This window comes from Coregonus lavaretus (assembly GCF_964263955.1).
Source record: "Coregonus lavaretus genome assembly, chromosome: 4".
Lineage (NCBI taxonomy): Eukaryota > Metazoa > Chordata > Actinopteri > Salmoniformes > Salmonidae > Coregonus > Coregonus lavaretus.
In genome coordinates, this window is record NC_139991.1 from 14,666,513 (window position 1) to 14,693,565 (window position 27,053).

Below are 27,053 nucleotides of genomic sequence, written 5' to 3' on the forward strand. Positions count from 1 at the left end.
TGAGTTCACCCCAGCTCACCTTGATGTCATCAATCAGCAGCATGACGTCCTGGGATAAGTAGAAGTCACTGAGATCAAAGACGATAGGGTAGCACACCACAGTCTTCCCCAGGATACGATAAATCTGTGGGGAGGGGAGCAGACACATTGCATTACCTGATCCTGCAGGCCAAGATGGATGGCTCGGAGGTATCGATATATACATTACTCTGGACAGGACGTAAAACAACCCATCGATCTTGAGGAAGGAATACGCAGAAGCTAGAACGCATAGACATTACAATCCTGCGAGCACTGATACTTCCTAAAACTAACACACAACCTCTCCTCTACAAACAAACACAAATATGCACAGGCACACAAGCGCACCGCGCACACAAACAAAGAGTTGATCATAATGCCCTCTGGCAGGCGATCCTATTCCATCAGAACACATAAATGTTCCATAAAAATATTGTCTTAGTAATAGGTTTGGACCTGTGATTGATTCGTTTGGCAATTTAGTATTTTTTTTTATACAATTCAGCTGTGTAAACTTATTTCGACGACCTTCACAGGGACAACTAGAAGGAATACCAACAAAAGTTTTATGACAGCAGCTCACAATATCAAAGTGCATTACGAAATTGAATAACAAATATTATCATCATGCATTGCATGGCAGCAGTACTTTGTACAATGTTAAGAGTAAGGCAAAAATATGTATAATATCTATTTACATTATATCTGTACATGTAACAGAATATTATTCAGTTTCTGAGCTGTGGTTGCATACTGAGAAGTGCTAGTTTATGTTAATCAGTGAGGAGGTGGTGGTATGCCCATGACCTCTGAGTATGTGGTAGTATTGAGTGGTGAACACTCACCTTGCAAGTCCCCATGCAGCCCACTGGCCTTTCTGGACGCCCACTCAGCCCCAGCTTCTTATTGATGGCCAGGAAGCGGTACGCCTGGGGGAGAAAGAGAAATACATACATATTTCAGTTTAGTTTTTAAAAGCCTAGTTTTCAAATTACACATTAAAACTGACACTGACAAACAGACCACAACAACATAGATTACCCTCCTTCTATTCCCTTAGACAAGTCACAGATCCATTGAGAACTGCTATCATATAGTTAGCTACCTTCCTTTCCTCTCTTACACATATCTACCCTTCAGATCTGACAACACACTCAGCTAGATATGACAGAGATCATAATCGGAGTCATTTTAAAATGCCAGGTAGGGAAAATTGTCTATTTTTATTGCACCTCCAAAGATCAATCATCCTCATATCCCCGAGGGACTTTCTTTTGTTGCAATCCATAATCTAAAATTACCTCCCTCTAAAGTTATGGGATGTGTCAGTAGTTAATGGCCCCTACAGAGCCTGCCTATGACGGGTCTGTTGTGGAGCCTAACACCCCTATGGGTCTGTTTAGTGCCATGGTGCAGGTGGGTTTACTGGAGAGTTGTCAGAGGGCAGAGATATACAGGTCCCCTGCAGGTCCTTACTGTAAAGCTCTACACCAAGTAGCTCAGTTAGTTAGTAGGCTCCGTCAGTCAGGATCGGCCCTCACCGCTCCCCATTCTTTCACTTTTACCTGGTATGGTCTTGGTGTAATATTGCCTTGGCTAATGGTATTTTAATATTTTAAATATATTTTAATTCAATTTTAGCTATGTAATGGTACAAGGTCACAGAGTGTCTATGCCCTGAAGACACTGAAACTGAGAGAAATAGAGGAAACCTGTATGCCAGAGTGATGAGGAAAATTGTTGTCAATCCACAATGCAATAAAGCAGATAATGGGCATTTGATTTTACAGCACCAGACCCATGCATGTGGAGAGGCACACTGCAGTCCCTGTGACCTCTGTGTCATACTGTCACTGTATGAGAGATGATGGGATGTACTCAGCCCTTATCTTTACACACCAGGCTATAAATGCCAATTATTCCTCCTAATCAATCCAATCAGAGGCTCCCGGTCGATAACACTGACTGCATACTTCAGTGGCGCTGCAGGAAATTTAGCTACCAAGCCTTAATACACAGCAATCACTTACCAAGTCTTACCAAAGAGCAATGTGTTCATACTACCACTAGATGGAGCTCTGCCACTCCTCCTGCTTTTCCCATCTTCAAATGAGTTGGAAACAAATTATACAAGGATGGAAAGTTCGAAAGATAATATGAGAATCAAGCAATAAACAGAATATTATTATAATAGATAGTTCACAAAGATGGGAAACATTTATTCAGAATTAAGTCGCATAACAAATTCCCAGCGCCCCTGTCCATGCGGCCTGTTTGAGGAGAGGCGTTGTGTGAACCTTTGTCTGCACCCTGTCCCTGCCTGAGGAATACCAATGAACACGGCAAAGCACACAGCTCACATCACAAATCCCTCTCATTTAGACTACAATTAAAAGCAACCAAACTGCTAATGTGATTGCTGCTAATGCCATCAAGATGGCTACATTCTGAGCGTGTCATTAGGTTGGGTGAAATGAAGACTTGTAAGAGAAGGACAGTTGTAACTGAACACTTTAGTGTCGCAGTGTCTCTTTTTATCAATCGAAAACCTGCTCTCGTCTCTCCTAGACATCTGGGTCGTTCCACAAAAAGGGGGGCCTTTTGCGCCCTTTGATATTTAAAGTAGAAATTGTGCACCAATATTGAATTTGTTATATTAAATGAAGTGCCCTTTAATATACACTGCTCAAAAAAATAAAGGGAACACTAAAATAACACATCCTAGATCTGAATGAATGAAATAATCTTATTAAATACTTTTTTCTTTACATAGTTGAATGTGCTGACAACAAAATCACACAAAAATTATCAATGGAAATCAAATGTATCAACCCATGGAGGTCTGGATTTGGAGTCACCCTCAAAATTAAAGTGGAAAACCACACTACAGGCTGTTCCAACTTTGATGTAATGTCCTTTAAACAAGTCAAAATGAGGCTCAGTAGTGTGTGTGGCCTCCACGTGCCTGTATGACCTCCCTACAACGCCTGGGCATGCTCCTGATGAGGTGGCGGATGGTCTCCTGAGGGATCTCCTCCCAGACCTGGACTAAAGCATCCGCCAACTCCTGGACAGTCTGTGGTGCAACGTGGCGTTGGTGGATGGAGCGAGACATGATGTCCCAGATGTGCTCAATTGGATTCAGGTCTGGGGAACGGGCGGGCCAGTCCATAGCATCAATGCCTTCCTCTTGCAGGAACTGCTGACACACTCCAGCCACATGAGGTCTAGCATTGTCTTGCATTAGGAGGAACCCAGGGCCAACCGCACCAGCATATAGTCTCACAAGGGGTCTGAGGATCTCATCTCGGTACCTAATGGCAGTCAGGCTACCTCTGGCGAGCACATGGAGGGCTGTGCGGCCCCCCAAAGAAATGCCACCCCACACCATGACTGATCCACCTCCAAACCGGTCATGCTGGAGGATGTTGCAGGCAGCAGAACGTTCTCCACGGCGTCTCCAGACTCTGTCACGTCTGTCACGTGCTCAGTGTGAACCTGCTTTCATCTGTGAAGAGCACAGGGCGCCAGTGGCGAATTTGCCAATCTTGGTGTTCTCTGGCAAATGCCAAACGTCCTGCACGGTGTTGGGCTGTAAGCACAACACCCACCTGTGGACGTCGGGCCCTCATACCACCCTCATGGAGTCTGTTTCTGACCGTTTGAGCATACACATGCACATTTGTGGCCTGCTGGAGGTCATTTTGCAGGGCTCTGGCAGTGCTCCTCCTGCTCCTCCTTGCACAAAGGCGGAGGTAGCAGTCCTGCTGCTGGGTTGTTGCCCTCCTACGGCCTCCTCCACGTCTCCTGATGTACTGGCCTGTCTCCTGGTAGCGCCTCCATGCTCTGGACACTACGCTGACAGACACAGCAAACCTTCTTGCCACAGCTCGCATTGATGTGCCATCCTGGATGAGCTGCACTACCTGAGCCACTTGTGTGGGTTGTAGACTCCGTCTCATGCTACCACTAGAGTGAAAGCACCGCCAGCATTCAAAAGTGACCAAAACATCAGCCAGGAAGCATAGGAACTGAGAAGTGGTCTGTGGTCACCACCTGCAAAACCAGTCCTTTATTGGGGGGTGTCTTGCTAATTGCCTATAATTTCCACCTGTTGTCTATTCCATTTGCACAACAGCATGTGGAATTTATTGTCAATCAGTGTTGCTTCCTAAGTGGACAGTTTGATTTCGCAGAAATATGATTGACTTGGAGTTACATTGTGTTGTTTAAGTGTTCCCTTTATTTTTTTGAGCAGTGTAGATCACATGGAGAATTCAATGAATTGTATTTTTAATGGCAAAATTCAGCATTCCGACATGTCCTTCCGGCAACCCTGTCAACTCTAGGAAGATTTTTTTTTTAATTCTCCTAGTTTCACCATCATTGCTTTGACAAAGTCATTTCTGAAGATTATAATGTATTTCATGTGATAATGATTAATTTACGTCTGTCCCTCATTTTAAGGTTTACGAAGAAATCGTCAACCCTGTTACTTTATTTGGCACTTAATAGGCACTTACTATAGTAATTTTCTATTTAACCTCATGAGATGGGAAAATGTGTTTTCTTTATGACAGAATGTTAAAATGTAGTGAAATCTAAAGTTTTTTTGGACCAAGTTACATTTTTACATTTTACATTTTAGTCATTTAGCAGACGCTCTTAACCAGAGCGACTTACAGGAGCAATTAGGGTTAAGTGCCTTGCTCAAGGGCACATTAACGTCATTTAGCAGACGCTCTTAGCCAGAGCGACTCACAAATTGGTGCGTTCACCCTATAGCCAGTGGGATAACCACTTTACAATTTGGGGGGGGGGGGGGGGGGGGGGTTAGACTTCTCAAAAGGTACTGAGAATTAGTGGAACGACCCATCGTCTTTTATAGACATGATCGCTAGAAGATGGGTCAAAAGACATGCGGAGGGGTTGGGGAGGCGTCACCGAGGCAAATGGAAGCTATTTTGGCAGCGCTGTTGCTGTGCCACCTGGGTTGAGATAAATAACATGCTGCTGAACGTAATTGTCGCTCTCCTGTCGTCAAGCAGCTGTTGTAAACACAATGGAACGGCAGAGAGAGATGAAGCGAGCGAAGCAATGCAGAGCGGTGCCCCAGCCTTTAACAGATTCAAAACGCATGGGATTTAATATTTAACATGCTGCTCATCCTGGCTCGTGACACCCACCCAATCCATTGCTTCATAACTACATGCCCAACAACAGGGAGGAAGAGCAGAGACAGACCTTTCTAAGATGAATTCATATACTGGGAAAGGCAGTGGCCTTTTCTATACGCACTACAACTGTACAGTAATACTTTTAGACTTCATACAATGGATACTATAGACATCCCACAAGAAGAATCTGCTGCTTGCCGGAATTACATATTGATCAAGTCACAGGTCAACTGATCAATCACGTTGACCGATCTCCAGCCTCACTCTGACTGATTGACCAACTAAGAGGGATATCTTAATAGAACTTGGATGTAAGATTGACGATCAGATGAACTGACTATGCCCATGCTCGGCTGACATATTGATAGATGGCCTTGGACATCTAGGTAATTGACTGATTGATTTGTTTATTGCTTTCTAAACCAGATGTATTACCTACCTTCAGAAAATGTACATGAACGTTGCACAATCTTCTCTCCTTGCAGTGAGCATTTAATGACCAACGTTTGGGCTCGCAGCAGGCCTTGGTCAGGATGTGGTACTACCCATAGTGATGAATATCACTCATATTTAATTCTGTGGTATAACTCACGTTGACCAGCTCCTTCTGGGCCCAGATCTGAATGGGCTCCACCTGCTGGGGGGTCTGAGTCTGGATGCCATAGGTGTTCAGGAACACCTGCAGTCTGTAACACAACACAACACACTGTTAGGCTACACAGCTGGGACTGTTTAGGAAGCCCAACAGTCTGGGCGGCCAAAAGTACATTAGTTATGAAAAAGAGCGCCACCAACTGGTGGTGGACTCCGATAGAGGTGCCGGTTAGAGGACGTAAATGACCAGTAGGAGACAGATGTACAGAACAAACGTTTATTACCAAAACAGACACACGGCAAACAAGGAGGAGGAGACTACTGGAAGTGTTGCAGCCAGGAAGTCCAGAAGAAGGATTGTCCATGTGGAAAGGTTCAAATGTGAGTTGATGTGGAGGACAGGAGTTTACAGAGGTTGTCTCCACCTGCCCTCCTCCTGGAAACAACTGAAGAGTTGAGAGGCAGCGTGGGGTTCGGCTGCTCCCAGGCTACTGATTGGCTGACCAGGTCAGCTGAATCTGTGCCCTGACAACCTGGTCCCTAACACTTTGGTGTGAATTGGCCTCTGCCACTGGACAATAGGATCAGGCTGAGGCGGGGGATGGTCAACTCTACTGCAGCTGAAAATTCACACAGTTTGTCTACACGTCCTAGCCAGAGAGATTAAAGTTATAGGGTTTTGTACAAGCTACATCTTGAGAAACCCTCGGAAACAAACGCAGCATTAGGTAAAGGCTTGGAGGAAGTGAGCAGGGTGAAATAGACAAGAGTGTTAGGTTAACTGCTGAGGAAGACCTGTCGTCTGATCGGAACAGCAGGCCAGGTTAACAGGCTTCAGCTGGCCAGCCGACCTCTTTAACCTCCCTCTCTCATGACTCCTCAGCTAAATGAGGGTGGTAATAGATGAAGACTGCGCACTGGCCAAGCGCTTAATGTGCACAGTGCAATAACACCACAGACGAGTGAAGGAGAGAGGGAGAAAAACATCCAGCTTTATGAAACTACCACAGACTCTCTCACAGACTCGTGCACATACTATTCTCTCTTATCAGAGACACATAGCTACCTCACACAGTGTCCTATTAATCTTTCCCATCACATACCTCTGGCTCTCAGCAATCAGGGCGACATGGACCACCGTGTCATTATCAATAGGACCCTGGAACACAGAGAGAAAGAGATAGAAAAGTGAATACGAATTCAGTTAATAGTATATAACAAAATCACAACAATATACTGTTTTGTTCGCTTGTATAATACATTGCAGTGGAAATTGCTTCACTTGTAAAGTAAAACTGAGAATAGAAGATTAAGCGTTTTGAGGGAATAAGAGTGATGAGGGAAAAGAGAGAGGAGGGAGAGAGGTGAACCATGAACAACACTTCACTGACCCTGTCATTACAGAAGTTTGAACAGTGGTAATCTTTAGAGTGGTTATAAACTACTGATTTCGTGGAGTTGGGTTGGCCATATTAATCAGGAGTATCAGTGACCACATGCGCACAATATTCCGGATAGTAGCTCATATCCAGCTTAAGGTCTTATTTGGGATAAGCTGTTTACATGCACCTTTGATATCCCGCTCACGAGTATATCTGAATAAACAGAATATTCCTAATTGACGTTCATATGGGTTAAATGGAATATTAACTGAAATATGGACACTGACTGTAGGCCTATAACCTCTCATATGTAGCGTAATATAATATTAACTCCTGCAGATTTATGCATTTCTTGCAGTAAAATTATACAACACATTTTAAATTTTGTCTCGGGAACAGTAGTGGAGAAATATGATTTATTTCTTTCAGCATCTCTTGAGAAAATGCGAATGCGCGTGTTATGTGTTATCTTTGACACTGTTATATGCGCCCAAGTTGAACTTGAAGCCTTTTCATAAAAGTGTTTCATCGTTTTCTCAGCTTTGAATTTCCTTAATTAAAACTGGTTAAACTGATGACATTGGCCATTTTGCAAAGGACCAATCCTTCCACTGTTTTGGAGTTATTGCATTTTCTCTAGGTCCCTAAACGAAACAGACAACTTTACCGGTGTTAACTAGATTCATGCATGCATCCTATCGATGCAAGATATTATTCTGGTGAGCACTACTTTATTTAGTCTTCTAGGGCAACACGTTATGACAGAAGAGAAGCTGCCTATATCTAACTATAGTTGACAAACAAAAGGCCTACAAAATGTCGAAAATTATAAGCAGAAACTTGTCTAAATTAGGGGTGAAAGTAGCCAGTACTATAAGGTTCAGTACAGAGTATCGGCAAAATAAATGATTATGGAATTATTATGGTGGATCTAACTGCGCAGGTAGCCTACATTTTGAAGTTATTTCTTTGACAATCAGATGAAAACATAATCACACAACACCCATGATATGCACAACTGAGCCTTACCGCGAAAAACAACAGTAAACAGGATAAGATGTTTACATGCCACAGTATCCCATCTAAGATTCCAGGCATCTTATCCTGGTTTCACATAACCGGGATACAAGCTTTTTCGGGTTATTGTAAACGGGATATGATGTTTATATAAGTCAACTCAAAAACAGAATACTTAGGTATCCCGAATAATAATGGGATATTGGTGTGCATGTAAACATGGACACAGATGCATTGGAGAAGCATCCAAGTTAGTTACATTAATAAAGCTCACAACTATGAACAAGGTGAAAGGTTTGGATATGATACAACTGCCTGTCATACACCTGTGAATCTTTCAAGGAGTTATTTTTGAGTATAGAATTACGTTGATCTAATGATCATGCTTATTTTGTCTTCTATTTGCAGCAATTGCATTTCCGCCTCTCTCCGCTGAGTCCCGGGAGATGTATTCAGAGATAAGTGATTTGTAAACAGAGAGAATCATATCACTGGAGTTAAATGACTAAAATCCCTGAGCCATTAGAAAATAACATCTTATGATTTGCAGGAGGGCTGTTCATCAGAGGCAACGCTTCTTTAGATGGCCCGGCAGGAAGCCTGACGCAGGCAGAGAAGAGAAGGCTGGAAGCCATTTTGTTTGGGCGGAAAGAGCAGGTTTTTCTCAACACCCTCGTTATCATTAATCAGAGGAATCCGGGAGGGAGGGGAGTGAAAGAGGTTCACAGAAATCTCTTCTGATTAATTGTGAGCAGCAGCTTCCAAAACACCGCAATGGAAATCATCTCTCATTAGCATTCTGCTCCAAAACACAGAGGAACCATTTGAGGAGAGAAAGATAGAAAGAAAAAAAGAAATGAAGAAAGAAATGAAGATGGAAAGAAAATAATGCAGGAAATATCTTCTCTCTCTAGCTCACCACTATACTTCCCTGATGGGTAATTAGGTTTAAAGCAACGCTTCAACTGGACAGCAGAATGTACTGGAACATCTTAAAAGGTGTTGCAGAGATCTTGTTATGTCTCAGGAAAAAAACCTGGATAAGACCGGTCAAGCTTCAATTAGCGCCTCATGTTCCTGTCTGCTGGCACCTGGCTCTGGGCCCTAGGTCCTGGGCCAGGGGCCCCCCAGCTCCTGAGGTAACTGGGGCCAGAGCAGATGGAGGGACAACACAGCCAGACAACACTGACCAAGCAGTCTCTCAAAATGTCACCTCAATGCTCAGTAAATGTGTGAACAGACACATAGTGTATAAACACAAACAAAATACTTAACATTTTGACCGGGGTTAGAGGAAGACGTGTATTGTTTGCAGAGGAAGAGATAGATGGAGTGTCTTTGTTGCGTATTTGTCTTATTTAATAGTGCAGTACATACCTGAGGCTCTTCTGTCTGAAGGAGAGCTGAAATGTCAATATTTACTTCCTCAGACACATTATCCCTATGTTGCTATTAAAGTAATAACATGAATACATTGAGAACAGCAACGGCTGTCAGAAAAATCTCACTAATTGGAATAAATGCTCTTCTACAACTTGTCTAACTACTCCTCTCTCATATCAGACTGTTGAAAAGAATGAGTGCAATAAATTGCTCCTGAAAAAAAAAAATCCCTGCAAGTAAAACTCCTCCAACTTAGGTAAACAATCTGCGTCAACAGTAGCTTGTGTCTCAGCATGAGACATTTGCATCTCAACTAGTAGAAGCCCAATTGCGAAACAAGCTTAGTCAGGAGTGCCACTCCCAGACTGCAAATATAAATGAATTCCATCTCTGCTTCATTTGAGATGTTCCCTTCATGAAAAGCATTGAAATGTGACACCGTGGTGCTGATGGAGGGAAAAGGCCCTCTCAGGCTTCTTCTCACACTGCACTGTGTCTACTCTAACCCGTGTCCTCTGCATACAGATTGTGTTTCACACAGTGGAACTCTCTAAGCATCTGGAAAGCACCTTAGCAAAGCAGTATTATGGCTCTGAGAACTCACAAAATGCAAGTAACTGAAATATACACATAGGCCTATCTCCCCAAAGCAATTGAACTGTGAATGTACTCCAATACATGGTTCAATAGCCTGAAAAAACACTACTTCAAAAAGAATAGTAGCTACGTAAATTATGACTAAGACTGAATCATTTCACAGAGGCAAACTGTCAATCTAAAAAATATCTGAAGTAATTGTAATGTTATCAGATTTCACTTATCTTAGATGTAAAACCAATGTACAAAAACAGGAACTTAAAGATGCGTTACATAGGTTTTGTATAATTTCAGCCAGTAGATTTGAAAGTAGCGCTCACGAGCCAAAATGGGTCCCTGAAAATGTTGCACAACAAATTCTGTACAACGTCATCCATTTATGTTCTGTCCTGCAATTCGTACAATATGTTACCAATTTCTAAGTGCTTAATATCCAGTTCAATCTCTTTAAATACCCTAGTATGGAATAGCATTACATTCTATATTGTGTATGGTAGGAAACCGGCAGGAGTCCGAGGGGGGACAGTTCTTTACGTATAGTAGCCTGTGTTTCCATCTTAGTGGTTCCCTGTGGTCCTCTGTAGCTCAGCTGGTAGAGCACGGCGCTTGTAACGCCAAGGTAGTGGGTTCGATCCCCGGGACCACCCATACACAAAAAAAAAAATATGTATGCACGCATGACTGTAAGTCGCTAATATATATATTATATTGTAGCTCAGTTGGTAGAGCATGGTGCTTGTAATGCAAGGGTATTGGTTTTGATTGCCATAGGTATAATGTATGCACGCATACCTAAGTCGCTTTGGATAAAAGCATCTGCTACATGGCATATATTATATTACAGTTGCTGTCATTTTTTGACACAGCTTGTGAAGACAACAATCCCTCCCAGTCCCATACCTCCTATCCCAGTCCCATCCCTCCTCTCAATGTGTCTTCAGTCATCCAGTGCTAGGACCTGCTGAGCCTTTCTGTCCACTGACCCAAGCTAACCAGCTCAAGGTTACACAGCCCCACAGGGGCTGGCCTTGGGACTACACAGCATGAGTCTAGCACACATTTGTGTATAAACACACACACGCCACTCCATTCTAGACACTTTCATATACATAGAGTATACCAAACATTAGGAACACCTTCCTAATATTTTGCCCTCAGAACAGAAATCCATAGATTAGGGCTTAATTACTTTATTTAAATTGTCTGATTTCCTTATATGTAACTCAGTAAAATGTTGATTTAAATATATTTTTTCTGTATACATAGACACAATCCTATACATACACATGAATGTAACCATGAGTGTGTACACAACAGACAAACACCAGAAGCAAATAAAATGCACTCTGTTGTTCCTCAGCATTTGTATGTGAAAGTTTAGATCAAAGGGATTATGACTTGAATTTACATATACTAAACTTGCATCACTGTATGTGTGTTACTAGTGTGTTGTTTAAAATAAGCTTGACAAGGCACTAAGACAACGCTATCTCATATGCTATCAGCAGTGATCTGCACAGACATCCAAGTGTGAGCCACGTTTTTGATTCCACTTTCTCAAGGTTGGCATTTAAAAGCAAACCTTATTTCCTTGCATTTTACATTTTAAGGTAGCACGAAAAAGGCTGACTTATTGAACTTGGTTTGAATGCAACAGTGGAGGTACAGACACAATCACTTCAGAGAAATTGAAAAGGTGGGGATTGGATTCTTTGCTATGTAATTATGGAGGGACCCTGGCTGAGAATATGATACGCATCGCCCTCTCTCTCTTTCTCTTTCTGGGCACACTGCAGACATATTAGGTTTAGTCGGCAATCCTTATGACAAAAAAAAAATCAATTTATATTAAGCTGAGCCCTATGAAAGCCTCCTTGAGCCTGGGCTTGTCAAACCTGCTGTATTTGATATAATTCCCATTGAGATTCTGTTGGGGAGACTGGGAGAGATAAGCAGACCTGATTACCAAAGACTATAAAGTGCTCCGTATGAGTGCTGCAGAGAGCTGACACACCAGCCCAGACACTCCTGAACATGCACTTGCCATGTCAATGCCGTAGTCTCTCCCCAATACAATAAAGCCCTTTAAGCTGACAGGTTCAGACGGTATTCAAGTACCTTTTTGCCATTATGGATTAAAGTCCAATTAAAATGAGGATGGAAAATGGGACTACGTCACACGGAGGAATGGGAGGGCAGTGAGTGTAAGTGTGGAGACTGACAGTCACCTACGTGGCAGTAATGGCTCATATAATGTCTAAGCCCCTTTCCCTTTACCAGCTCGTCACCCACAAGCTTTTTTTTCCTTCTTTTTTTTTTTTCACCGAGCCTGGTGTGCAATAACATTGGCATGGCAACTGCAGCAGCACGGGCGAGTTAGGAGACCCATATGACTGTGCCATCTAAATGGCTCTGCTCTGGCGCATGTGACTGACCTGGCTCTAACCTCAGCACAGTGCTCACCATGCCAGATAATTGATATGCCCAGACAGGGATGATGACCCACAACTGTTGTTTTTACCCAAATAGAGACCTTTCTGATAGAGGGCACTGGGAGAGAGGGAAAGCACACAATTGTACTCTACATCACTGCTGTGAGCTTGGCCACATTCAGCGACACTCACAGAGAGACTCACGTTCAGCAGCATGGAACCCCATGACGAAAGATCAAACTGTGTTTGCATGGTGAGGAGGTGGTCAACTTTGTAGATGCTTGCCTTGGAAAGACCATGAAAGCCAAATTGGAAGTTCTCCTGCTCACAGGTCACTTCCCATTAAGTATGAAAGGCTGAGAAAGCTACTATAGTCATCATGGCCAATAAACCAGACAGGGAGCTGGGAAAAACAACTGGGCCAAATGTATAAAAACTCATTAAAATGTGGCTTTGTCTTGGTACGGGGGCCTTGTAAAGTTGCTAAAGCAGACGCTGTGATCCACTTTTGCTGTCACATTATGTGAGAGATGGCCTATTCCTTGCTGGTTCAGGTCACTGGCAATCTCTCCTGGGCTCCTGCTGTCAGAGGGGGGCCCAGCCTTGCTCTACTGTTCTGTCAGCTTGCCATTTGGCAGCCCTGCCAATGAATAATATGTATCTTTGGATGCAAGGGAAAAAATTATATCCATCTGTTCACAACCATTCAGGGTGTCACATTAAAACAAGGAAGAAACATTGTCTGGATTATGCATCTACAATGGTGTCCTCAGAACAGCCTAATCCATGGTGAATTGAAATCCCTCTAATGTTTGTTCTACTATGTTAAAACATGATAATTCTTTTATTTTTTACATAATCAATAACAATACATTTTCCTTTGTTCTGCAATGGGTCTGAGAAGCTTTTCCCTTCATATGGTGATACAAAACAAACCTGTAGCATGGAACCCAGAATTCAGAAAAGGTATGAGCAAGGGGTTTAGAGTTTGACTTTCAAAAGCTTGGAAAGTTGGGAAAATACATTCTGGGTTATTGTTAGGACTGTAAAACGAATTCCCCAACAACATTGTGCATTTAGTAGAGACACTAAAATCGACAACCTCAAATGCCTTCCATGTTGCGCCTCTCTCTTTCTCTGAAGGGGCTTGTTTGTGCCTCATACTGTGATGGCCAATTGAAGTCCTCTCACCTTCAGACCTTATCACAGATGCAGGGCTGAGTGACAGCCCCCGGGATGCACTGTGCTTTGGAAATTTTCCATTAACCTTGTTCTGTGGCTCACAGAATCACTCAGTTAAAGAGAGAGCTGTTTCTGTTATGGGGACTAGAGCTATAAGGAATTGGCTGCCATTGAGCAACTGTACAGTACACATATCCAATACTGTGAATAGGTGTGTGTTATGCGATTATGTGTACGCATGTAGAAAGAGAGTGAAACAAAAGAGAAAATGCTAGTATTTGCTCATTTCATTGGTGGTGGATGAGGAGAGTTCCCCACAAAGTAAAGCCCTTTGAGGTTACATAAAAATACAATGAATTATGATGTTTGAATGCGTCTTTGCGTGTATTTGTGTTCGTGTGTCCTTCTTTGACTCAGTAATACGGTAGTGAAAATGTGTGCATTTGTGTATACTTGTATTACGTGTTTTCTGCAAGTATGAATGGGCTTTGATGGTGTGTGTGTTTGTGAGTGGGTGTATATTTTAAGGCATATGGCTTAATGACATCTCCTCTCTAGCTTTTGTTCTGTGTTTATTTGGAAAGTGTTTCCTGAAACTCCCTGGGGTGTGTTTGATCTGACTCAACCTCTAAGCCTAGCAAACGCATCGCTTCTCATGTGGAACAAACCACAGACAAGGAGCATTCGCTTCACATTCTCCTAATGGTTTCTAAATACTGAACGACCCTGATACACACACACAAATCTGGGTCTAATGCTTACTGGGCTTGTCATTCTGGGAAGTGCATCAAATATATACACTACCAAAAATAGTGTACTATTTGTATTGGTTAATAACAATTTAACATACACTATACAGGCCCTGGGAATTTTATGACGTTTCAATTCAGAGCTGCTCAGCATACAAAGTTGCACTATATTCTTCATAATATGTATAACACTAACATTACATAAATAACACGTGTAATATGTGAACCCCATTCTCTCGTGAATTATCTAGAAGTTCTCAGGGCATCACTTACATTTATTATCACATTACACATTTAATGCATAACATCAAGCTCGCTGAACAGTCAAATCTAAATGTAACCCCACTCGCCATCAATGTATGTTATTCTATTCACCGTTACATCACAGCAGAATCTAGCTGCACTGCCCTCTTCCATTCAGACGTTCATTCGGATATTTTAGCAGGTCTAGTCTAATGTATCATGGAATGGTCTTATGTAGAGTGTGCCTTTAAGTGCATTGCAGACATGATGATGCTAAGAGTATCTCAGAGAAATGGGAGCACAAATCAACCATAGATTCCATGTGAAAGCTCAGCACACCCACGCACGCAGGCACCGCCCCACAGACCAATGGGTTAGTGATGTAAAGGCAATGAGACAGCCGCTCCACGCGCTTGTGTACATTACGCAATCCCCTCCCATCGTGCTCGCCCAACGACGCAAACCTTAGCCCCGTTCCAGCGTGAAAGACTTGAGAAGGTACCGCAGCTCCAACCTCTGCTCCAGACTGAGCTGCTTAGCTGAGCATTTGCGTCATGAATAAAACAACAACCTGTTTTTCCACTGAGGTGAGATAGACTGTAGATTCATGCAAGAGGAAAGCTAAACTGAAGATAAATTATGTAGACTCCTGATCTCTCTCCCTCCCTATTGATTTGTACCTCTCGTTTGAGCCTTGTGGCCCCCGCATATCAACACAGGTTTGGAATAATACATCAAAGTTAGTTCTAGCAAGTAAGAAGATGACATCTGAACCAATGATATATAGAATTATGCAGACTCATGTATACATGCAGAGGGTGTATAGTAGTCTGCAGTAGTGCCCTTATAGCAGGTTAACTATTTAACCAATAAGGCCTGAGAAGGAGTGGTATATGGCCAATATACCATGGCTAAGGGCTGTTTTTACGCACAACGCAACACCTGGATACAGCCCTTAGCTATGGTATATTGGCCATATATCATAAACCCCCGAGGTGCCTTATTGCTATTATAAACTGGTCACCAACGTCATTAGAAAAGTAAACCAGTTATTTTGAGTCATACCCTTGGTATATTGTCTACACGTGGCTGGAATGCTGTCTCAGCCAATCAGCATCCAGGACCCAAACTACACGGTTTATAAAGTGAATTATAGCAGAGCGGAAGAGGGGAAGCGAGAGGCGAAGTGAGAGGGTTTAATCCGACCAAAGGCTGTCCACGTTAAGCAGATCATTAATTATTAAGCAAGTTAGGAGTTTTTGTATGGGGGGCAATGAGAGAGTGTGGAATTTAGTCAAGATTAAATTATACGTGAGGCTTATTTGATCTAATATAAGTTTTGTAATGTTAAGAGTGTACTGATATACACTGAGTGTACAAAACATTACAAACACCTTCCTAATATTGAGTTGTACCCTCAGAACAGCCTCAATTCGCCGGGGCAAGGTGTCGAAAGCGTTCCTAAGGGATGCTGGCCAATGTTGACTCCAATGCTTCCCACAGTTGTGTAAAGTTGGCTGGAAGTCCTTTGGGTGGTGGACCATTCTTGATACACATGGGGAACTGTTGAGCGTGAAAAACCCAGCAGCATTGCAGTTCTTGACACGGACCGGTGCGCCTGGCACCTACTACTATACACCGTTCAAAGGCACTTAAATCTTTTGTCTTGCCCATTCACCATCTGAATGGCACACATACACAATCCATGTCTAAATTGTCTCAAGGTTTCAAAATCTTTCTCTACACTGATTGAAGTGGATGTAAGAAGTGACATCAATAAGGGATAATATATTTCACCTGGATTCACCTGTCATGGAAATAGCAGGTGTTCATAATGTTTTGTACACTCAGTGTACTGTAAGTGGGATGCACGTGACATCCCGACAACTTTGAGAAAAAAAACTTTATATTAGAGTTGTTCCTGTTGAAATTCGAGACTGTCTATGCATATTCATGAGGCTAGCACTCACTCTCCATTGGATACAGGCGGTTGACGTCAACACTCCTCATCGAATATTCAAAAAAGTATTCAAATAACGAGATGTATCAACCAATCCAAAGAGAGGAATAGGCGGGAGCTTGACAGCCTGCTGTTCTGCTCAGTGGACAATGAACCCCATTGTTAGGGCGGAGACACAAGCATCTCGTCCTTATATCTAGTATCTCTGATTATAGTGATGGCCCAACATGGCTGATCATAGGATGGTCACATGGGAATGGGAGTCTAACCTGATTGGAGTATCTCATGGAGACGTTCCTCTGATCCTGGCGGGGTACGTAGCGTTTGATGGGATCGATGTCTTGGGGGCTGATCAGCTCATCCACTAGAAAAGAGACATGGCAGAGTGGAGGGGTGAAGACACGGAGAGCACACTAAAGGTTCCAACTGATACACTGGACATAACCCCATAATATGACCTATCCTTACAAAAGTCCTTTCTTGGTAATGAGAACCCATTAACCCGTGAGCAACTTCACAAACATGCACCAAATACATCTGTTGAACTGAATATCTGAACTCAGTGACCTCTGCAGTCGGACGTAACAACAGCATAGTGAACACCCCAGAGAGCATGCTCTATAGAGAATACCTCTCCAGCGAGAGGTCAGAGAAGAGAAGGTATTTGACAGTGAGGTGAGGTCAGTGAAGAGAAGACAGACAGAGAGACTGACCCAGAAGCCGGGCGATGTTGAAGAGGGCCTGGCCCCACAGGAACAGCATGCCATCTTGGCCTGAATTGGCAGGGAAACGCTTCTGGCTCCCGTGCTTCTTCTGCTCCGCCTCCACAAAGTCGGCAGGTACGTGGTAGTACTTAGGGATGACAGCATGGCCTGACACACGGCACACAGGACGGAAGATAGATACACTTTACTTTGCTGGGTGATTACAAACATGTCGAATAGAGGGTACTAATAGAATTTCCAGGATGTTGATACATCGAAAGGAGTGCAGTTTATGTGTCTGCTGCTCAGGAGAAAGGAGTGAGAGTTATCTATTCAAAGGTATCTTAACAGACACACATGAAGAAATGTCACATTTCCAAGATGGAATGCACTGTGAGTACAATACTTTCTCTGCATAACAAATGCAAAGACACCACAAAGCCAAAGGGGGTGACAACTCTGTCTGCAACCACTGAGAACTATTCCTAAAGCAGCATGCATCCTTCAGAGGCTATTGGCTCCTGAGACTCTTTTAATGTGGTTTCTTTACTGGGGAAAAATACAGCTTTGTGTGAAGGCTGATATAAAAGCCTGCTCCTTGAAATATGAGAACAGCTTTCGTGCACTCAGCATGTGGGAGATTAATATGGATGGATATTCTAATAAGTGTAATATGAAAATAACAGTAACCTTTGCAACCAAAATGTATGTGCATTTCTCAAAGACTCCCACGGATGCCAGCTTGAATCTGTATGTGAGAGGGACTAATAAGTGTTTCCCCTATAATTCATTTAGCAGCGGTGGCCCACCACTGCTAAATTGTTGCCAGCCCTGCGAAGAATCGAATGTAATGTTTTACAATATAAATATTCCTGCCGAGACACTTTTAAATGGATAGGATGCTAGAGTAATTGAGTGTGTGTGTGTGCATGTGCATGTGTGTGGCAGTGTGTGGGTGTGTATGTGTACAGTAGTTCCATATGAACACAGATCACTAAGGGAGGAGGAAAACTCACCCTCAAAAGATTGAAAAATGATAGGCGTTAACAGGTCTTGGTATTCCTTGACTTGGGCTTTGTTCCCCCTGAAGACCCCTGGAAATCAAATACAGGTGAGTGGAGGAGACAATAAAATGGCTAAAAAGTGTCAGATATTTAAGTTCTATGTAACCCAATAATCACAACACTTTCAAGACAATATTAACGTCACAACCATTGTACTGTTTTCTGTGTAAGACTTACCATCAATCATCATGAAGATGAAAAATATGGGAAACTCGCATTCAATTCCATCAAAAAGCTGAAAGAGAAAAAAATATTAGATTTTCATAAAAGTGTCTCTGAAGAAATGAAAAAGCCATAACACAGAGAAGGTCACTAGTGCATTAATCTCTAAATATATTGCTTTGTGTCAGTGGTTGCATATTGAATAGAATAAAATTGCTCAGACACCAAGAATCCTTTTAGTCAGCTTTTATAATATATGCAGCAAGTAGCAAGTAATGGCCTGTCCCAAAACACACACTTAAAACACCTCTTAACAGGTGATGACTGGTGAGTTTGTTTTCCAAATCTAACAGTTTAACAGACGCAAAAACAATTACTTCTGAGATGCAATCTGAGTCCAAGCCAACCAGAAACTCCATTACATAGCTTTACACTTCTCCCCTCACCACCCACCCCTCTGCCCTGCCCATAAATAATCTGGGTTTGAAATTAAAAACGAGCCAAATGTAGATATGTTTGTAAAGCGAAACAGCAATTTATTAATTTCAATAATTCCAAGGAGAAACTTCAACTGCGAGGATGTAATAAGTCTCAAGTCCTTTTTTTTTTGGTATTGATAATTTGTCAGATAGTGTCCTTGGTTCTGTTCATTCACAAACCAAAGGTAACATAAATCATTTCAACTTAGTGGATCAATTACCCGAGGACACACTAAAAGAACACTGAATGAAACAGACCAAAGGATATATCTGCATTATCTAACAACCCTTCTTCAAATTGACTAGCTCTCAGACAGGAATTTTTTTGGGACCAATGCAGCAGCTCACTTTCGTGGTATGCTTGGCTTCCTTGCCTTCTGAGAGAGGAGCATAAGGTCTCCTAACACTCCTGAAATGTAATTAAGACTTTGTTATTGCAGTCTCCCATCCTTGCAGACAATCTTATAGGAGATAAGAGAGACTACAACGTAATGAAATGAAGGCTGTTAATTGGAGTTGTCACACATCATTTCCCAGCCTGTAGTTTGGCTGTTATAGCAGCGATATCAGGGACTGCTTCAGCCATCAGTCCATCAAATCAAAAGAAATCTAACATATGATTCCCCCAGCCATCTCTATTCTCCATCTTTATTCTTGTATTTTGTTATTAGCTTTACCAAAGCTATGTTGCATACCGTACTGTGAGTTGTTCGTCATTGCTCAAGGGTTAGGCTGACACAGCTGGGTCATGCTAGTGTGTCTGTGTGTGTGTGTGAGTGTGAGCTTGCTTGCTTGCTTGCTTGTGTGTCTGTGCCAGTAGAGATTAGGTATAAAATGGTGGAGATATTTAATAAAATGCTACAGGGGTGGAGAGAGCAGTCACTGAGGCCTACTTCTGCAGTAAACACCAGCTATCCCAGCAGCGTTCTGCCTCAGCTATTCCACAGATTGTAGAACTCTATATTGTACGACAGGATGCACTCCTTCACTTGTAACGTTACAGACTTTAGAAAATCTAACAAGATATGTGTTTTCAAATTGAATAAACCTGCAATCAACGCCCTCCCACCTGAAACAGCATATTGCATCTATAAAATATCCCCATCGTGATCCCATACACTCACATGTGACTTCTAGCTATTTGAGTGGGCAGCAAGAAGAGGTTGTGCATGTGCAGAGAACCATACCATCTATAATATTATGTAATGGCCTACTTCATGACTTACCGTAATGGATGAGATTTCAAAATGATTTATCACGAGGCATTCTATAGTGTAATATCCAGCTTCCATTTACCAAATGGGCTGACTCAGACCTGTTGATTGCACCTAGTCTAAATCCTATAATGAAACTTAAAAGTTTAGTGGCTCAGATTATTCCCATATTTTGGGATCAATGTGTCCTCTGAGCTGAGGCTTTTCCTCCCTTTGTGTTTTCCCCTGTTGAATCCAAGCTCATTAATTCTGGGAGGTCAGTGCTGCGGCAAATACAATGATTTGCTCAGTGTTAAGTAGCTGCCCTGCTCCAAATTCACACTCTGCAGGCACAGCCACTAATCCTGAAGTTAATATGCCTTCAGCTGGGATTTATCAACGACAGAGCAGACACATTTGCGCGACTTCTGTCGTAGGAAAACAAAAGTTGGATTAACCCTTTCCACTCGTACCCGTATACAGGTTGAAAATGGCAGATTTGGTCATTGATAAGCGCCTAATTTGGAACGCAGTGGCTGTACAGTAACATTCTATACATGACGTCAGAACTCAGGGTCTCTGCTTCACAGGGCTGTACGGGTTTTGACTGACAGTTGTTCTGAACTTGAGCACTGAACGCGACAAGAAGTTGCCTAATTGGGCAACTTTGGCAAAAAATGTGTTGTCTGAGTGAGGGAACCACGCATCTGAATGCAGTCGTGATTCCATTCTATGCGCACCAAAATGACGATCTGATTCCCTAGTGATAGCCTAAAACTGCAAGATAGTATTTTATAATTTAGCTAGTCATTTTGGCAATAGAACAAGCTTTCAAATTATACCCACCTGACCCAGATTGCGATTTATAATAATGGATCGTAATTGTGTAAAGGCGGGTGGGGATACAGGGCTGTGTTCTAAAGAAAACAACTACAAGTGTGTTTGCTCTAGTTCCTCAACATCACAGCTAGGAGAGCTCAAAATAGCACCTTATAGTTGAAGACTCTTCTTTGAGTCATAAAGGTGCATTGAAATTACTTAGGAACTGTGTACACTTTGGAGAGGTGTATGGCCACTTGGAAACACAAGTTAGACCTCTCACTCAAACCCTTTACAAAATGTTCATGTTACTGAATGTATCTAGAGTATTTTTTGATTTTGTTATGAACAAATGCGGCGAAAAGTACAGTAAATGTCAAATGCACATAAAATCAACAGTGTAATGTTTGGATTCACTCGTGTCAGGTAAACTCTTGTGTCCTCACGTTTAGTCTAATAATTTTCCCATAATGTCCGAACTGTTCCCTTTTAATTGCTACCATGGTTATGCATTTCCATATTTCTTATGTAAGAAACATTTCAATTTAGCCCTATCCATATAGACCAATTCCCACTAGTGTAAGGCGTTTTAAGAGCTGAAATTGAAAAAGTCAAGTCAGAGTAGCGCATGTTAGTCATCACAATCAGTCTGTAGGGTTGGCTTTTAAACTAAACCACAGACCTTCATCTCAGCCGGTTTGTAGTGTCTCCTGTTCTTGTCCTCATTGGCGGTCCTGTAGCCGTCACGCAGGAAGCGCTTGAAGCCGTACTTCCCCTTTAGCTTGCGCACCACCTTGTCCAGGGTCTGACTGTAGAGGGCATCGTCATCCACAGCGAACGCAGGGTAGCTGATGCAGGGCAGGAGGGCAGCGTCCGTATTCTGTATTGGGGTTCAAAGGGGGTTTAAAATGTGTAACATTTAAACACAGATACCCGCTTTTGATCATTTCTTAAGCAAACTCTTCACCCCCATGTGCCAGCTGTCTCCAGTTAGTTAGTAAAGGGTTAAGCGACCCACTCTCTCCCTGCTAATGGCCACTTTCCAACATTAAAGGGGCTGACATTTAATAACATATTAGTAAGAGACTCATATATAATTAAGATGCTCAACGTTTTACTTGCATAAGCCTTGTACTGTCCTCCCCTCAGCCATTCAACCCCTTCCTCTCCAGCCCTCTCTCACTCCAACCCCACCTCTCCCTCCTATTAGCCCATGTTGTAGCTGTAGCTCCAATGCATTTCTTCGATCTCCCCTAATTAAACCAATTCATTTACTGGAGCACTTTTCTGTCTAGTTGCTATTACTACCGGAGAAAAATGATTATTGCCCTCTATACTGGTGAACTGGGAGACTGGACTGGTCACTGAGCCAATACATCATACCTGGTACAGTGGTATTTAGCAATGAGTGGTTTAATTATCTTTACTCACGTGGGATCTGGATTCTCTGGGTAGGAGGGAGGACAGTGTCTGTCTGTTCCTGTTGTGGGCATCCAGGTCCACGAAGATGACAGACCAAGAGCAACCCTGCAGAACAACAGAGATGACAAGAGTCATATTCACTGGTGGTTGTTAGGTTGACGTGGCTCAGACAAGGTCTGATACTGTTTCGCTGTGGATGAAAATTGTAGTGCTTCCGTTTTGTCACTATGCAAGACTCAACGTAGCCTGCATGCTTAAATGTTTGGACATAATGCACATATCAAACCTGGTCGAAAACAGACTTTCACAGCCAATCAGAACTCAAAACATGAAACATCTAGGACATATTTATATTTATTCCCTCTTCGAGCACCATTTGTTTCCGTCCATGCCTTTGAACTGTGCCAGTAGTGAGCCATGGAACTGCAGGGCATGGATGGCAGCTACTGGCTGTTCCCAGCATGTCCTGATATAGGCCTGTCACACTACAGCTGTCACCACCACTTCCACTAGCTCCCTGAAAAGAAGCCTTAATATGCAGGAAACACAAGCATTTCACTACACCCGCAATAACATCTGCTAAATATGTGTATGTGACCAATAACATTTGATTTGATTTGATTTTGACACTCGCTCACGCACGGACACATGTACCAACGTGCACGGACACACGTACCAACGTGTACACACGCAAACACAGACACAGACACACACACACACACACACTACATAGCACATTCTCTACATAGCAGAAGACCTGTTTGTTTATGTTACTGTGAATTCAGCTGAGGATGAAGTGCTGGACACTAAACATTTAAATGAAAGCCACATACTCAGAGCCTCCAACATCTCACCTACCGCCCCTGCAGAGCAAAACCAGCTTCGAAAGCAGCAATATTACAACTTTACTCTTACAAAAGAGTCAGTATTACACAACCATTTGATATTTTTGGGTACAAAGCTAAAAAGCATTGTGTTTTTCTATGCTTTGAGCACAGTGCGGGGGCACTCCACCCATGAAGGGCCAACCAATCACCTCGATACCACATCATGTTGTTAGACTGCAAACTCTTTACCCACATTATGAATACCTACCCACAACCCCCTCTGTTGAGATGAGGGCCTGAGTGCTTTTTCTGTGTTAGTTGACTGTACCATCTTTGGATTAACACACCTCATACATTTCTGTTACAAATGTTCCTGGACACGTTTCTTCACTAATACCTCAACAGTGTTCACATTAAGGTAAAAAACATACAATCTAAGCAGTTTCTGCACAATGCATTATGTATGCTGCTTTCAAACAAGCCGACCAAAGCTTTTAGCCATCAGAGTGACTATCTGTAGTGATTTACTGTACATACTGCATGGTTTGGTGGAATGGGATGTAAATGATTGTGACAGCACAGAACGTGGTCTCCACGGTGACCTACGCTTCTTAGTACCATACCTTTATTGACAGCACTCCACACTTTGCTGTGAAGCAGGTAGTCACTTAATAAGCTGACAACCCACACATAAAAGTTGGGTCAAGTTAGTGATTGGCTCCCTCTCGACCATTGTGCTCTGGCTAGTCATTGATTGGCTGTTGCCTCTAAGGAACACAACTGGGGAGAGTCACTGATCATGGCTTATTGTCAGTTGAAAATCTGGAGGAAGTCACAGGTGCACTGAGATCTGGCTATCATGAATAACCTATGTGATGACTCATAGCCACTCCATCCCCACTGTGGGCCACACAGTAGGCCCAGACACACCAACCACTACTATACTACTGCCGAATGACAGGAACCAAACCCAGTGGGGCACAGAGTTTAATCTAAAACTCTGATCATCAATGAGTCAATTTAACATAATTGGCAGTTAATTAATTAGATGACGGAGGCGGCTAAGGAGAAGAGCCCTCCATTAAATCACTGATCATAGTAGCAAAAAAGACGATAGCAATCCCACGGGGGGCCAGTATGAAAAAAAAAAAAAAATGTATGCACTCACTAACTGTAAGTCGCTCTGGATAAGAGCGTCTGCTAAATGACTAAAATGTAATGTAAATGCAATCATAAGGTGCCTGCAGAAAGTATTCACACCCCTTGACTTTTACCACATTTTGTTTTGTTACAAAGTGGGATTAAAATGGATTAAAATTGTCATTTTTGTCAACGATCAACACAAAATACACAAAAACAATGATCAAAAATAAAACACTAATATATCTTGATTAGATAAGTATTCAACCCCCTGAGTCAATACATGTTAGAATCACCTTTGGCAGCAATTACAGCAGAGTCTTGCTGGGTAAGTCTAAGAGCTTTCCACACCTGGATTGTGTGACATTTGCCCATTATTATTTTCAAAAATTCTTCAAGCTCTTTCAAATTGGTTATTGATCATTGCTAGACAACCATTCTAAGGTCTTGCCATAGATTTTCAAGCAGATTTAAGTCAAAACTGTAACTCGGCCACTCAGGAACATTCACTGTCTTCTTGGTAAGGAACTCCAATGTAGATTTGGCCTTGTGTTTTAGGTTATTGTCCTGCTGAAAGGTGAATTCATCTCCCAGTGTCTGGTGGAAAGCAGACTGAAGCAGGTTTTCCTCTAGGATTTTGCCTGTGCTTACCTTCATTCCGTTTCTTTTTTATCCTGAAAAACTCCCCAGTCCTTAATGATTACAAACATACCCATAACATGATGCAGCCACCACTATGCTTGAAAATATGGACAGTGTTACTCATGTGTTGTATTGGATTTGCCCCAAACATAACACTTTGTATTCAGGACAAAAGGTTCATTGGTTTGACAAATGTTTTGCAGTATTACTTTAGTGCCTTGTTGCAAACAGGATACATGATTTGGAATATTTTTATTCTGTACAGGCTTCCTTCTTTTCACTCTATCAATTAGGTTAGTATTGTGGAGTAACTACAATGTTGTTGATGCACCCTCAGTTTTCTCCTATCACAGCCATTAAACTCTTTAACTGTCTTTAAAGTCACCATTGGCCTCATGGTGAAATACCTGAGCGGTTTCTTCCTCTCCGGCAACTGAGTTAGGAAGGACGCCTGTATCTTTGCAGTGACTTGGTATATTGATACACCATCTAAAGTGTAATTAATAACGTCACCATACTCAAAGGGATACTTAATGTCTGCTTTAAAAAAAAAAATATCTACCAATAGGTGCCCTTTGTGAGGCGTTGGAAAACCTCCCTGGTCTTTGTGGTTGAATCTGTGTTTGAAATTCACTGCTCGACTGAGGGACCTTACAGATAATTGTATGTGTGGGGTACAAAGATGAGGTAGTCATTCAAAAATCATGTTAAACACAATTATTGCACACAGAGTGAGTCCATGCAACTTACATTTTTAATCCTGAACCTATTTAGGCTTGCCATAACAAAGGGGTTGAATACTTATTTACTTATATAAAAAAAAGAAAGTAAAAACATCATTCCACTTTGACATTATGGGGTATTGTGTGTAGGCCAGTGACAAAAAAATATCAATTTAATCCATTTGAAATTCAGGCTGTAACACAGTAAAAATATGGAAAAAGTCAAGGGGTGTGAATCCTTTCTGAAGACACTGTATATTACTATAGGTAAGATTATCTTTTATGGGAGGTTCACATGGGACACAATTAAGTGTATATGCTTTATTTGCTTGAAATGCTCCGTGCTGTGTGCATGGAAAAGAACAAAATGGAAAAGAAAGAAAACTGTTTTGAGAAAAACAAGAATGCTATGTGGAAATATTTCCATTTTCAAATCCATTTGCACATATAATGAATGTTCACATTCCTCTCTTTACTTCCTCTACACACCAAAATAAATGAATCCTACAAATGGCTGATCCAGTAAGGACCAAGGAAATCAAGGAAATGGGAACACCAGTAATCTATCAAAGCCGTTAGTGCATAGACATCTAGCTAGTCAGCCCTGAGTACAACACAAGCCCACTCAATAAAACCCCTGAGTGTATAGTTCAAAAATAAAAAATTATGATATCAGGTAATTTGCATCACATCACCGGCTTCAGATGAATTCAATATTTCTCTGAGAACTGTTGTGCTATGATCATCTATAATATCTTGAAGATGGATGGAGATGTAATGGGACTCCCGATTTGAAATATAAATCAGTTACACACTATCTATAATGCAATCTTAATGCATCAGACGCTGTTTCACCAGAGCTGAATACACAGTTCGGTCATTAAAATCCTAAACTCTTATCTTCAGAGTAAGTGAGGACAATGTCTGGGTCTCTTGACAGAACGTTGATGAAGTTAGAAAATAAATCAAATACCTGATTCCCAAACAGGTTGAATCCATTGATAGCCTCGAGAGCAGCTTTGGCCAGCCCCACAGAACTGGAAAAAAAGAACATGTTTTAGAAACCCAATATAAACCTCTAAGCACAGTCTATAGTATTTATAATTGAAATACCGTAGCCTACACATTTTCTGTTCTTTTCC

General features: G+C 42.1%; 1 protein-coding gene across 3 annotated transcripts in view; it reads right to left on the reverse strand.

The window, feature by feature from the left end:
- LOC311128635 (phosphorylase b kinase regulatory subunit beta-like) overlaps positions 1-27,053 on the reverse strand; it is a 66,980-nt gene that overhangs the window by 15,003 nt on the left and 24,924 nt on the right. For all 3 annotated transcript variants that reach the window (XM_084160820.1, XM_084160821.1, XM_084160822.1), the window contains 11 exons: positions 26,885-26,948; positions 22,590-22,685; positions 21,841-22,038; positions 18,683-18,740; positions 18,458-18,535; positions 17,451-17,609; positions 17,007-17,101; positions 6,896-6,951; positions 5,791-5,884; positions 867-950; positions 20-124 (listed from right to left, as the gene is read on the reverse strand). In XM_084160820.1, the coding sequence (XP_084016946.1) occupies positions 20-124; positions 867-950; positions 5,791-5,884; positions 6,896-6,951; positions 17,007-17,101; positions 17,451-17,609; positions 18,458-18,535; positions 18,683-18,740; positions 21,841-22,038; positions 22,590-22,685; positions 26,885-26,948 (1,087 nt within the window). The remainder of the gene's footprint in view (positions 1-19; positions 125-866; positions 951-5,790; positions 5,885-6,895; positions 6,952-17,006; positions 17,102-17,450; positions 17,610-18,457; positions 18,536-18,682; positions 18,741-21,840; positions 22,039-22,589; positions 22,686-26,884; positions 26,949-27,053) is intronic.